Source organism: Ceratotherium simum, chromosome 14, assembly GCF_057802395.1.
Source record: "Ceratotherium simum simum isolate JZ-2026a chromosome 14, ASM5780239v1, whole genome shotgun sequence".
Lineage (NCBI taxonomy): Eukaryota > Metazoa > Chordata > Mammalia > Perissodactyla > Rhinocerotidae > Ceratotherium > Ceratotherium simum.
The window spans coordinates 49,632,886-49,648,415 of record NC_141913.1 but is presented as its reverse complement, the minus strand read 5'-3'; the positions used below and the strand labels follow the sequence as shown (position 1 = coordinate 49,648,415).

Genomic DNA, 15,530 nt, shown 5'->3' with positions numbered 1-15,530 from the left:
CATGGAGCCAGCTCTCCCCAGGGGACTAGGGGAAATTTCTTCACATCTGTCAGTGCCATGTGCTCAAGTGCGAAATGAGGAGACAGACTTAGATTGGTGCTTCTCGAACACCTGTGGTAAGGTTTTTTTTCTTATTTAAACTTCCAATCTGTTGTGGAATGTTACCTTTGTAAAATACAGTAATAATGTTGTGGCAATGTCAAATTGCTACACAAGCCTCTCCACGTCTACTCTCAGTTTCTGTTCCTCTATTGCAAACTAGTGACAAGCAATTTGTGGACGAGCACTGACTCATGGACACATTTTGAGAGCACTGCATTACTTCTCCATTAAAATACAGACCAGTGGGATTCCAGAGTTCAACATTTTAAGTTATTTAGGAGTTGAACATTTGTTTTCTCAGTTGTCAGGATATGGAATGTTGCTGTCATCCCAGGGGGAAAAGAAGTAGAGCTGTCATTTTTTCAAAAAACTAAGTGCAAATGAACTTTGACAACAATGTGTTCTCTGGTGAAACAACTCGGACAAGCATGAACAATATCCTGACCAGATTTTCTACAATCTCAAAACATGTACTTTAATACATTATTTTAATTTCATAACAATTTACATGGTAAAACAAAATCTACCAGCCTCTTTAGCATTGCTAAATACTGCCCAACGCTCAAGATGAGTTTACTATTTATATACGTACTACTCACTTGGGTGAGTTTTCCTGGGCAGCCTGTTAATCTGAATGGGCAGTTTAACTTTGTGCTTCAATGCCTTTTTAGAATTAAACAGATGCTATTTATAGATAATTCATTAAAAAGTACTTACACTTGGTTCAAGCAGTAAGCACTGGTTGTTAAACCTACACAGTTCTCGAATGATCAGTATTCTCTTTAAAAACAGATATTGCCACTATTCAAACATAAATTTAACCCTGGAGTTGTTCATCTTGTCTTAGTCATCTCATGAAGAGTCATTAATTCTAACTACTACTGTTTAAAATATTCAGGGCATATATATCCATATATATATATACGATTAGAGAAACTCTAAAAGTTTACCCATATGTTATAATATCCAATCATATTTTTTTTTACCTCTTTCTCCCATCTCAAATTGAGAAAATCTTTCCCCTTTAGGTCAGGCAAACACAACTTTGTTGAAAGCAGAAGGAAAGATTTCAAAAAACAAAAAAATACACAGCCACTTGCTATAGTGGCTGTGCTTAAAGTTAGCAGAAATTCTCCTAAAGCACACATATTTTGTTACTGGCAAAATATTTGTTAAAAAAGGCAGCTGAGATAGCTGTGTATACAACTAGACATAAGGCAGACTGTGACGAGTGAAAGCAAAACTGAACTACAGGAACAGAAGACAAAACTGGGAACCCTTCAGGGAAGAGGTGATCCTTCAGTCGGGTCTTAACACAGGCGTGATTTTAACAGGCTGTGACAAAAGGAAGGATATTTAAGTGCAGGTACAGAATGAGCCGAGACACTGGGACAGGAAACGGCGGTGAATGCCAAGCCTGAGGGATGAGAAATGAGGCTCCTGGCAAATATGCTCCTGGCAGGGCTTGAATTTCATACCAAACTTTTAAGGTTCTGAATAGGGGATTAACCATCTAATTGATTCCTCAGATAATCCTGTGATAGGTTAAAGTACACTGAGAAACTAGAATCTGAGAAAAGAGCGAGGCTTTGCACGGTTTATGCATGAAAGAAAGGCCTCATCAACAACAAGCGGACTGGTAAGGAGGGGTAAAAAAGGAAGTTGCCCTTTGTCTAGCTCAGCCTTTAAATGACTGAATACTGAAGAGGAAAAGTGAGAAGAGGAAGGCTGAGGTTTCCAGCCCGAGAGGCTGGGAAGTTCATTATGGGAACGCGGCATATGGGAGGAAAGGCAGATTACAAAAGGCTATTCATTGTGCAACCAGCATCGTAGCATCTCTACGACGCATCAGCCAGCTCTGTCAAGGAACTTAAGGATCCAGTAGGTCCATGAGTTTCACAGATTCTTGGCCTCTGCCTTGGTATCAGTTTGTTTTGTTACATTAGCTTTTATACATTATTTTCTTTAAAACTAGAGTATAAAATTCATTAAAAACTACAAATATTTCTTAATTGTATGCCACTCTTCCTTGACTTTAACTGAAATGACAACCCCATACAAGATGGCATGGTAAGGCAAGAAAACCAAGCAAGAAAAACATCAGATTTCTACAGAGAAGCAGAAGAATGCTTACTGAGGCTGTGTAGAGGGTCTGATGATATGGACTGAAAAAAGCTGTGTACTTTCTGACTCTGTAGAAAAGCTTGTGATGAAGTTGAAAATAGCTGCCTGCATATGAAAAGAAAAGAGATTTGTTAATCTCATGTAAAATAAATCCACAAGAGTCCCAGTTTAGACTGTAAAGCAAACTTAAGGGGAGTTTCATTCAGGTATAAAAAATACACTGTCTTCCCAGGGAAAAGAATATTATTTTCTAACGTATTTCCCATAGAAGGAAGTGAATAAAAGTCAACAAAACTTGTTTGCAAGAATATAATAAATAGGCTTATTTTTAATTTAGTATAATTTACTGGTAAGGTTTCAATTCTGGCAAAAAGAAGTGTATTATTTCAGCCTTTTGCCCAAGTGGTCCAATAGCCACCTTTCTGCTCAGAAAAAGAACCGTGATTTCTTTACTCTTCTTCATAGGTGTTAACGTTTCATCATTTGGCGGTACCAAGAAGGAACCTTCCCACCCCCTGAGACTGGGAAGTTTGGAATGCAGTGGTCAGGTTAGTTACAAGTATTACTACATCCTGAGGCATGACTAACTGACGATTCATTTCACTGTGTATCACGGCATGATTCTAAGCTGTTATCTTTGAAAACCAGCTTTCCTCATATTTTATTAATGTAATTAAAAGATTCCAACTGGAGGTCCTCCCTACAAAAGGAACCCTGCAAAAAGAGGCACAGTTACAGCACAGTCTAATGGAAAGTTTACTCATGGATCTGAATATAGTTCAACCACTTAAAAGCTGAATCACCCTAAACAAGTTATCTAGCCTTTCAACTTCAACTTCCTCATAGGGAATACTACCAAATTCTTCAAGGTTATGACACTAAATAGTATTCGTAAATTAAACTGTCACACTGCTCAACATACAAATCCCCTTCCACTAATTTTGAAGTTAATCACTTTAAATGCTCATTTAAATTTTTTAATTCTTAATTTCTCCCCAAGGTTTTTGACTTATCATTCAGATGAATTATAAAATCATTAAATACCATACAAAGAGATGGCCCTTATGGGTAAAGTTGCCTTGTACATTAGGCAAAATTGCTTCTTGATACTCAAATGTGGAGGTAAATATTCAATAGGAAGACAAAGGGGGGAAATGAAGAGATGGAAGAAAAATTGAGATATGATGTAAAGAGCTAATCTAAACTTCCAGGTTTGAACACATTACCTAAAGCTGGGGATTAAAATCCAAAGGTAGTGGTTGGACCTATTGCCCAGTTACATTTACAAATCAATTGGTCAAAAGTACAGGCACACCTTCAATTCAAGGCTTGAGTCCCAAGAGACAGCCCAGATACCGCCAACAACACCAAATACCATCTGCATATCCACTCTGGGAACATCAAGCACTGCATTTAAGCCACACCTGAGATAAAGGCATGGGCTTGAAATCAGCATACAGACTAAAGTCAAGGTCCATTAGTGCAGGATGCAATTATACTTATATTAAAAAACCAAAGTGGCCATAAACTACTTAATGAATTAGATGAATAAGAAAAACAGGATTACATTTTGACATGACAGAAATCTTCCAACCCCAATGTACATTTCAGTGCCATATTTTCATTTTCCTCATTTACAATGTATTTGGAACTAAATTCCGTGTGTCCTGTACCAAACCAATCTCTACTTCACTTATAAACTCATATCCTATTTCTCACTTCCATTTCCCCCTCCTTTATAACCGCTACATTTCTTAAGTGACATGAATGACAAATGATACTCTAAAATTCACAAACTGGGAAAGAAGTGTTCTCCCATCCTATTGATGGTGTTGAGACCACAGGTTAGCCACAGAAATGAACCAAAGATTTTTTTAAAAAGGGAAGTATTAGAATAAAAGATTTTTAATATAGTTTTTGAAGAGAAAAAGTCTTTCTAAGCAGGACACAAAAACCCTGAAACCATAAGGGAAAAGACTGATAAATCTGACTACATAAAAATTTAATTTTTATGGTCAGGAAATAATAACAAACAGGGCTCCCTTCTTTAACAAATAACTCTTATAAACCAGTAAGACCAATAAAAAAGTGGAAAGGACTGAAAAGGCCATTCAAGGGAAAGTGCAAATGGCCACTAAATACAAACTAAAATGAGACACAGTCTTCCTTTTTGAGACTGGCAAAGAGGAGAAATTGAGAATATTTTATGACTATTGAGGTGTGGAGGTATAAAAACAAGGCTCGTGAGAGTATCAAGTGTTGCTACCTCCTTAGAAGCAATTTGGAAATATTGCATATTAAAAAATGCATAACTTTTGACCCATTACAATTCTAGAAACTTATCTTACACATAAAGGTATCCAAATGTGTTAAAAAAAAATGTGGACATTCACTGTAATATTGTTTGTGGTAGTTTTAAAATATTTAGGAACAACCAAAATAGCCAAAAAAAATACTAGTTAATTTAATTATGGTGCAGCTAAAAGTGGAATATTACATAGTAAATAAAAACAAGGCAGCAATCTTTTTACATGTACTAATGTGTTACCACGTCCAATATATTTGTGAAAAGAGCAAGTGGTAGAAAAGTGTGTATAGAATAATTTAATTTGAACGGTAAAGAAAATACAAATACATAAATTCAGGGTGTTTGCACACACAGAGAATTTCTGAAAAGTTACATGAGATTTTAAAAGAAGGCTACTTCTAGTGACTCGATCTGAAGAAAGGGAAATTAGGGACTTTTCACATAAAACCTTTCTTTGCATTATTCACAATAGTTTGAATTACACCTTTATAGTAAAAGGCTATCTTAAAACACACACACACACACACACACACACACACACACACAAAGATCATCACTGAAAAGAACCCTAAAAGCCGTAACAAGGAGTCAGACACATACTTCTTAACTGTGGTCTTGGCCAAGAGCCAAGCTTCTGAAAGTGACTCCTTGCGAATGTATTTTTTCCTTCTGAAAACCTCAAACTTACAGAAAAGTTGCAAATACAGTAAAAATATTTTTTTTTCCTGAACTATACATAGCTGACCTGATGCCCCAACACCTGGTACGACAAATTAGTATTTTCTACAAAGACCTTCTCCTACCATCAGTATCAGAACACTATCACTGATAAATTATGACCTCCTAATCCTCAGACCCCGTTCAGTTTTGCGAATTGACCCCCAAGTGTCCTTTTTACCACAAAGATCCAGTTCAGAATCCTCACTGCATCCAGCTCCATTCCTCTCTAGGTCCTCAGCCCTCCCTCGATTCCATGGCTTTAAGAGGACAGCACAGGTATCTTGTGAAACGGTCACAATTTGGGTTCGTCTGATGTTTCTCATAATCAGATTCATGGCAGGCATAGCATAGGAGTGAGGCTGGTTCTTTTGCTGCAGTCTATTGTATGGTGGGCAATTTTTCCTGACCTGTCACTCATCAAGTTCACTTTACAGAAGTAAAGTGGCGTCTGTCAGGCTTCTCAGCTCTGAAGTTACTCTTCTTCCCTTTATAATTAATAAGCATTATTTTGTGGGAAAGGACTTTGATACTGTAAATATCCTATTCCTCAAACATTCAGTTTATTCATTTATTATTATTCATTTCAACATGGACTCATCGTTTCCTATTTTATTCAATGTTACTAATATTATTTATTTTGATGTTTGATTTGCCCCAGATTTGACCCCGGAAGCCCCCTTCAAGTTGGTTTCTGTGTCCTTTTGACCAAGCCACGTTTTTTGAGCACTTCCTTGCTTTCCGACACAACAGGCTCATCCTATACTTTTCCCGCTGCAGACCTGCAATCGGCTTTTCCTCCAAGGAGACCCTAGCTCCGTTTAGTGGAGAGTGGCATTAGAAGGCAAGATCTGGACACCAGGTATGCACGTTGCTACTGGGGTGTGGCTGCTTTCAGACAGTTTTAATGAACAGAGCCAGGAAACATATGTGTACACACACACATAGCCGTATTTATTTCTCTACCTACCTATAAACACCGAAAGTCATGAGTTTGCACCAATATTTTCAATTCCAATCAGAAAACCAGAGTTCATTCTGGTTTTCTCCTTTTTCCACACTATAACTCCCTTCTCCAATAGAGAGAAACCTAGTTCTCACTATTTTTAATGTATTTACTAACTAGGTCAATCCCCCTGTAGTAATCTATCTCCCATTGTCACCGCTGCTCCCTTCCAACCCCCAGGCAGATGCCCTCCTGACCCCACCCAAGCTCCAATGCCCTGCCGGGCCACCCCTCACTTACATGCCCTCTGAAACACTGTGCCAGGCCCCCACCACCATCACCCATGAGCAAATGACTTCCTCACCCCACTCATGTCCCTCCATTAGGACACAACCTCTCAACCTGATGCTGCTGTCTACCTTGCTCTGTCCCACTGAATTGCTTTAGGACTTAACTGTTCAGCAGGGACATGGGAGAGAGGACAGGAGCTGGCAATAAATCTTTAAAAACGACAGTCATACAAAGAACCTGGCATTGGTATTACTAAGATGACACCACAGTTCAGCATATCTCCTAGAGCACATATGCATCCAGTTTTAAAGTAACTGTCTAAGCTGAAGAATAAATATCTGAGAACACGGAAGAGTATCTTAAAAAACAGTACCAGGAGTAGGAAAAACCAGATCTGCCAGTTCTTAATCAATTATAAAGCTCAAATAATTAAAATGGGATCCCAGAACAAGAATGACAGATTGATGAAATGAGAAACACCAAAACATGTTCATGTACCTGAGAGGCTAGGATAAAAAATCATACAGGAAATCAATAACATAGGAGAGAACTCATTGTTTGGAAAGGGAAATAAATTTAAATCCTGACCTTATTTGGTGTAACAAAATAAATTCCAAAATGATTAAAGGAAACAAAAAACAAAAACTATCCCACACACAAAAAGTAAATTGTGTTTCTAAAGAGAGAGAGCATTAAATTTTTTTAAATAAATGAAGAACATGCAAGGCCGAAACTCAGAAGTTACGAGGTGACCAGTCATTCTCACTTCTATTCCCCAGGCTCTTCTTCCCTAGAGACGAGCCTCTTTACACTTCATTGCATGTTTTTTCAGAGATATTCTACGCACACAAACATGTATATACCCTTTCTTTAAAATAGCAACATTCTGTTAACCGCTCATGTCTTGCTCTCCTCCAGCACTATTTCATGTACCTTTGCTATCGTTCTTTTTTCAGTAAAGTTGCATGGTATTCCAGTGATGAACATACCATGAGTTAACCAAGTTCCCATCACCACGTAGCTGTTTCTAGTCTTTTCTAGTCAAAAAATACGCAGTAAACATCCTCGAACATTCATCTTTGCATATAAGTGGGAATATACCTGTAGGATAAATTACTAGAAGTGGAACTATTCCAAGGTTATTTGCACTTAAGTTTTGATGTTGCTAAACAGCTTTCCATAGAATTTTACCAAATTATGCACCTCACCACCAAGAATACCCGCCAAACTTTTTCATTCAACAGGTTAAAAAAACCTCAAGGTTTTAATTTATATTTCTGATTATGAGCATCTTTCATATGTTTAAATGACACTTAAAATCCCAGTTTCTCTGTACTATTTGTTCATACCTGCTCCCATTTTTCCCTCTGCTTTGGACTACTGGGTTTTATTCTCTTATTGATTTTTAGAAGAGTTTTCTTTTTACTAAGAAAGAAATTGTTACAAGTATTTTTTTCTGAACTTGAGGTCTGTCTTCACTTTATGTGTATTTTCTTTCTTACATCATGCAGAAATTTGACTTTTGAGTATTCCAGTTATGCTTTTCTTTAAAGATTTTATTTATTTATTTATTTTCCCCCCAAAGCCCCAGTAGATAGTTGTATGTCATAGGTGCACATCCTTCTAGTTGCTGTATGTGGGACGCGGCCTCAGCATGGCCGGAGAAGCGGTGCGTCGGTGCGCACCCGGGATCCGAACCCCGGGCCGCCAGCAGCGGAGCGCGCGCACTTAACCGCTAAGCCACGGGGCCGGCCCTATGCTTTTCTTTAATGGTTTCTGGGTATTGTGTGATATTTAGAAAAATCTCTAAGACACACATTATAAATATGATTTCTTTCTTGCATTTAAGTCTCTGAGCCATCTAGAGTTAAATCTGACGTAAGGAACGACATAGAGTTCCAGCCTAATTTTTTTCCCATATGGCTACCCAGAGGTACCCAACATTTAACAATCTGCGGATGACTTTCTAATCATGAAAGAGATGTACAGGAACATAGAATCAAAGACTGAGAGACCTAACATAATATTTTAAACTTCATTAAAAATAACATATTTAACTGAAAAATACTATATTACTAAAGATAAGTTGTTTCTATTGATATAGATTTCATTTAAAAATCTAAAGAAAACCACTAAGATCCATAAAGATAAACTGGGAAAGGACAGATGATCTTACAAAACACACAAAAGGCTCAACTTACAGACAGATACGGAGTTTCACTAATGATGGAAATGAAAATTAAGCCAAGGAGATAATCACTCACCTATCATATCACGAAATATTTTTTTAAATGATACCAAAGCTAGCCAAGGTGTGGTAAGCAGGCAAGTTCAAACACTGGGAGTGTGTACTGCTACGCACATAACTTTTTCATAAGAAAAATAGTAACATACATCTGGGATCCTTAAAAAGAAATCATATACTCTTTGAATCAATAAATCAATTTCAAAGAATCTCTCCTCAGTAATTATTCACAAATCTGGGAAATGTTTTAAGCACAAAAATGGTCAAAGCTTTATTCTCAGGAAAAAAAAAAACAAAAACTACAAACAGAGAAACAGTCAAAGGATCAGACAGCCAGATGGGATATATTTTGCAGTCACTCAAAATACTTCTGAAAAATTAAATATAAAAATGCTTATAATTTAAGAGGAAAAATAGGATATAAAACTACATATCTAGTATTACAGGCAACACAAAAAACAACGAAAAGGCAAAATAAAAATGTCAGTAATAGTTATGTGAGTAATTGTCTTTTTATTGCTTTTCTGTATTTCCCAAATGTTCTATATTGAGCATCTGTTAGATTTATCATGAAAGCCCCAAACTATCTAAAATAGAGTGATTCTATATGGAGCACTTTGGATAGAAATATACTGAATAAGGCTGTATTATACTTTTATCACTCGAAATTGGAGCAGTATAGTGGTGGAACTTTGAGTTCACTACTGGTCAGCCACATGACCTCAGGCAAGGTGAGGACCTTGGTTTGAAGCTGATACCAAGTAGCAAGATCATCTGGCTGGGGAAAAAGCACACACTGAAGCCGGCACAGACAGGGTAACAGCACATGCCGACCTGCTCCTAAAGACGCACGTTCTGTCGCTCGCCACACCCCAGAAGCTGCCATCTGGCATCCTCACTATCTCTTGGAGAGCAGAGCAGAGGCATGTCTGGCTCACGTTGCCAGACATGCCTCCCCCAACCCGACAACATCACAGCTGCAGAGCTTCCTCCTGACCCACTTTTAGATGCGTGGTCTGAGTGCTTGCCACCGTCTATGGCCTGCTACTCAACGTGTGCTCTGTGGATCACCAGCCTCTCCTGCAGCCTACCAGAATCTCAGAATTGCACCCACCCCAGTACCATGAAGTAAGAATCTGCACTTTAACAAGATCCCCAGGGATGCACATGCCCATTGAAGTTTGAGTAGCACAGGGGACTCGGGAATTCAACCAACACTCCCTCACCATCATCACCCAACCTCTCAGCTGGTCTCATCCCTGGAACACTCTCTGTGACCACTCCCTAGACCCAGCCCCTCCCATTTCTCCTCCTCTTTCTCTGAACCCTTCCCTTGTGCCCTCTGAGACTCCCCAAATATTCAGGCTCTTCAATGAAGGGAGCCTGTACCTCCTTATTCTGACTAAAATCTTGCTAGCCCCTGGAGTCCGGCTTTCCTCACAGCCCACTCAGGTGGAAGATGCTCATTTCCTCTCCTACTGTGTGCGGGCTGAGAGGGTGGGAGCAATCCTGTCAAGCTGCCATTCAGCCACTCCAACCCCCAATTTCACCTAGTCTAGTCATGTACCAAGCTTCAGGTCACTCTTATACATTTATATTCAGTTTTGGCCCCTGCCTCAGTATCTTCTCTACTCCAAGACTTCCACCGTGCTGGGGGGGCTTCAAAATCCGCACAGGTGACCACCAAACACTCCAGGCTCTTTGTCTGGCTGCCTTTCCCCAGGGATTTCCTCCATCTCCTATCTTATTAAGTCATCTACTTCCCATAGTCACACCCTGGATCTGTCAAACAATGAAAATACTCTCCCTCCCAGATTTCTGCTTCTCTCTATTGAGGAGCACACCTTCATCCCTTCTTCCCAGCCCCAACCCCTCCTGACAATACCCACCAGGCCTCTCACTTAGGAGGGGGAGGTCACTACATTAAATGATGCACATCTCTGCTCTCACTCCCTCTGCCTCAGCAAGTCAGCTTCCCAAATTGGGCTGTCTTAGGTTCAGAAGGCAGATAATAAGAAGTCTCACTTAAGCCTTAACTCTAAGCCATATATGCTCCCACATTGCTTTTACTTATTAAAAAACTGCAAGTTTCCAGTAAAACAGCATTTGTTTCCTTGGCCATTAATCCTTAATTCATCTTTCCTAAAGGGAAGCCCTCAGAGAGGGGTGAGTGCAACAATCACCAAAACAACACCCTAAACCTCTAGCATTACAAGGAACTGGTTCACCTCAAAACTCACTAACCCAGACATTTCACACTCTAATCTCAACTTGATTCTCTCTGCTTGATTACTTGATTTCTCCATGATGCCTATTCTCCAACTGCAGTTCACTCTACTCTATGACTCATCCTATTTTCATACTATGAACCCAACTGTCCAAAAAAAAATTTCACATAGCAGGACAAACCAATACCGCTACAATTTGCTGATCTTCAATGTCAACTGGACTCCAAACCCTGTCCAGCTCACTAGGCTTCCTTTATCAGGCTGTTCTCCACATCCTCACACAACTATTTTAAATCCCTTCTACTTGCAAACATTTGATACCCCACCCTCAACTACCCTCTCTTAAGCAAATCTCTTACTTTAGAAAAAACATAAGCCATTAAGCAAGACATCTCTCAACTCCCCATCATGAAACAAGTAAATTTACCTATATCCACACCCATCCCGCCTGCGCACCTTGTGCCACCAATTATCCCCACTTGCCTGTATCTTCATCTCTTCCTCTCTCTACAGGTGCAAAGGATACTCAGGGAGCTAACCCAAGACAGGGTTTGTATGCCCCGGGCAGCATATTTAATGCTCATCTCACAAAACCCAGCTTTTCCAATAGCCCATCAACCTCACGAGGGCAAAGACCTGACTTTACCACCACTGGATCTCAACCACCACCACTGTGCTTCAACTACCACAGTTGTAACTTAACTAGTACCGCTGTTCCGCAACCACCACTGTACAGAAGAACAGGCGTTCAGAAGTGTGGTTTCCTTTCACCTTCCCGCTCAGTGGCCTAATCTTACTTGACAACTTAAAACAAAAAACATCTCCAAAGTTGAGCTTCTTGGACAAGGGTCTCTTTCAATAAATATTTTATGGAGTAAATATGTTTCACTAAATATTTGTGTATTTTAGAAGCAACTCTTTATGATATCAAAGAGCTGAAGAGTATAACGATAAAAGAAATTAGGTTGGTGTCTCTTACTCTGAGTCTAGACCTAAATAACACATGGATTAAAAGTCCACTTTAAAAAGTACTGCAGAGAAAGAATCTCTGTGATCTCCCTTAAAACTCCATTCTGAGTCCTCTAGACAGCCCGTGATCCAGTCTGTGACGCTGCTGTGATAGCATCTGGTCGACAGTTACCTTAGGATGGGTTCAAGATCAGGATGTCGCCGTTCTTCCCTCTTCAGTGAACCCTGATTCAGGGCTCTTAAGATGGTCTTGTCAAAAGTCTCCGAAGACAATTCCTTTGGAAGCTAGAAGAGAAAAACAGCACGGCTAATGTTAAATTTCTCACTTACTGATAAATGTTACAAACCAGAGGCATAAAAGATAAGGGCTTCCTGCTCAGCAATCATCCAAAAGCAGTTCCTTTTCTAAATCTTCATGACATAGGGCCCCATACTGAAGCAGCATGGATTTTTCCACTAGGAAACACCCGTCTGCCTTCTGGGCACCCCCCAGGGTTCCCCAGAGGTGCAGAGTAACCCAGCAGCATTCAACATGCTTCGGGGACATGCCTGTACGCTCCTAACCTTCTAAGTTCCGCAAGCCACACTACAATGACACCCACACCAAGGTTCTGTAGTCACATGGGACGTTTTGCATAGCACAGCTAGTATTTTTATCCTCAAATAGTATTCTGAAAAGTGTTATCTCTGCCTTTATAGTTATCACTTTTGTGCCTCCTGTTTTACATCTGAATCTCAGGCAATGTCAGACTACCAGTGCTATGCACCAAATAAAGAACTGGGTGTGAAAGATGGGGTGAAAACTCTCAATCTTACATCAAAAACACTAACTGAAGGTTTAGTAACCTTTTCCTCAATGTGACAGAGGTGCCCTCAGAGCAATGGACAAGAAACCACAAAAAAATCATCGCTTGGCCAAGACAATTTTTAAATTAAAACAAAATTTTAAGTCATTTTATTTATTAACTAGTTTACTTTTTAAAATGCCTAATAATTTGATTCTTTATAAAACTAACTGTCTAAGACTTTCAAGAAATCAAAGTCTTAAATTTGACTTTTGGTAACTAATTTTTGCAATTAACTTCTGAATTACTGGCACTTTCACTAAAATTAAGAGCAGAAACGTTAACATAGTATCTAAGGAGCTGCAAGAATATAATGATCTATACAAATTGTCAATTTACATATTGATCTTTAATTGGAGAACCCAAAGTAAGTATTCTTTTGACAAATAAGCATTTTGAGTCAACAATTCAGAAATGGAAACTTTCCTAAACGTAGCATAAAGTATTACTAATTTTAGGCACAGAGAGACTATGGAATTAAGATACTATGTCAGAATGAAGCTCCTCCTGGTTCTTTTATTAATCCAATAAGGTCAAAGGCTCTGCAGGCATTCCACTAACCCAGTGTGGAAATCATGTCCTCTGACCACTAACAGGAAAAAACAAGTTCTAAAATCCACATATTTTCCAAACAAAGAAATGACTATTCATCTCAATATTTACACTTTAATAACATCATTTTAATACAGATTTAGGACACTAGGCATATATCATATTACCCATTTTAAACACGATTTCTCCTGAATATCTGTACACAGCCAAAGAAAATAAGCTTCAGTGGAGAGGTCTATTTCAACTACCGTATCGCTGATGGCTCTTCTAAATACAGGAAGGCCAGAGTATATAAACGTTCACCTAGTCAACCACTGTTCTCGTGACTGGGCAGAGTGTGGATATGTAGTCATTAGTATTTGCAAACTGATTTACTTTCAAGCCGTTTTTATCTTCAATTTCCCAGGACTATTTTCAGGCCTAGAGGAAGGCATATTTGCTAAAAATACAGGCTTAAATCACATCTCTTCTATTCTAGTCACTCCCAAGAATTTTCTCACCTCTTGGTCTTCATTTCAGCATACCCAGCCTCAGCTACAGAGCCTGGGCTCAGCCTCAGCACAAGCTCAGAGTGCTGGGAGGCATTGATACCTCGCTACGACAAGCTTTTCTTTAAAAACACTGACGCCTAATGGACAACTGTCTACAAAACCTCATTAAAATTCAGTTTTTGAACTCGTCTCGTTCATTCACTCACTCAGTCAGTCAACAAATATCCAAACTCCAACCCTGTCCTAGGTACTGTTTTAGGCACTGTGGATACAGCAGTGAAAGAAGAAACAGAAACCCTGCCTCCATGGAGCTTCCATTCTGGTCATGAGAAACAAGAGACAGGGTGTCAGAACACTAAGAAGCAGCGGCAGGGGAAGGGACTGGGAGGTGAAGCACAGAGGCTGCCTTTTATATGGAAAAGAAGGATTTGAAAGCACTGACCTCAAACTCACTCTTCCACATTATAGCAAACAGTAAGTGCAGTTAAACAGCATCTACAAAAGTTAAAGGTTGTTAGTATGTACAGGTTGTCAAAAGGACAGTTTTTGCTCTTAACTTTTGTAGATGATTTTAAAAGGAAGGGGAAAAGGGGAAAAAGATATAAGGTAAACTTAAAAGGATGTTTTATAATAGGCAGTTCTCTTCCAGAGGTACGCAATGTTGCCAACTACTTCATATAACTTGATAAGGCATTTGTCTTATTTTAGAAAAATACTATATTCAGATATTGGCTAAACAGGGGGATCATTAATTACTGTGATTCTGAAGAGTGAACTATTTGGGCTATATTTTTTTAAAGCACCTCAACTTTTAGAAAAATTGTATGACTGAAAAAATGAAATCTGTGAAGACCAACAGTAGCTGAAGATTAGTGACACCCAGTAGGAGAGCCTGTGACCAGGTGCTAGGCCCAGGCTAGGTGGGGGTCCATCATGGGCTCTCTCCGTTAATTCTCTTGGCACAGGGGACAGGCAGTAGCACCCCCCCACCAACCGCATTAAGTACCTGGCCTTGACAGGTGGCAGCGTGGCACCCGGTGCCAGGCTCCACACTGCGAGTATTTCAGCCTGGGCTCTCTATTCCCGAAACTTACCCTCCAGCGTTAGAATTTGTCCTAGAAAGGGCACCGAAGAAAGGGAAAGGAAGCCTGTTGCTCTCTAACCCAAATGAATCCTGCTCACGATTACTTGCCCCAAATTTGGATAAATTTACTCCATCAAGAGACAGAAAAGAGAAATAAGTAGAAGAGATGTTAAAAGTGCTCGTGTGGAGGTGGCGTAGGACAGCCCTTCTCAGTTTCTTCAATAGGCAGAACGGTAGCCAGGAGTGAGTTTCTCCTTTAGGGGGCTGATGGCTCTCTTCCCTGGACAATGGTGCTCACACTCGCTCCTTCCACCACTCTCTCCTTCTTCACCACACTGTCTAAAGCTGACATGCCACGTGCAGATGACCTTCGGTGACCGGAAATTAATGACCCCCCATCTTGACACGGAGTCAGGTCACCAGCTTGAAGTGGAAGTTCTCAGCCCTTAACTGAGAGAGCCTAAGTTGAAAATAAGCCACAGCAAAATGGAAATATTCAAGTTGTCCCTGGGTGTTTTCACCCAGCAGAACTAATACTGTGACAATACATCAAACTATGTGCTCCTCAGAGCCAGCATCTACTATGCTGCTCAAAGCTCTGCAGGCTGGGGGTGACAGCCTCTTCCAG

The 15,530-nt window shown here is 39.7% G+C and overlaps 1 protein-coding gene across 1 annotated transcript in view; it reads right to left on the bottom strand.

Moving 5' to 3' along the window:
- The window catches only part of ZCCHC2 (zinc finger CCHC-type containing 2), a 54,981-nt gene that overhangs the window by 19,277 nt on the left and 20,174 nt on the right, over positions 1-15,530 (bottom strand). Inside the window, 2 exon segments of the mRNA XM_014781487.2 lie at positions 2,237-2,331; positions 12,103-12,215. Coding sequence (XP_014636973.2) covers positions 2,237-2,331; positions 12,103-12,215 — 208 coding nt within the window.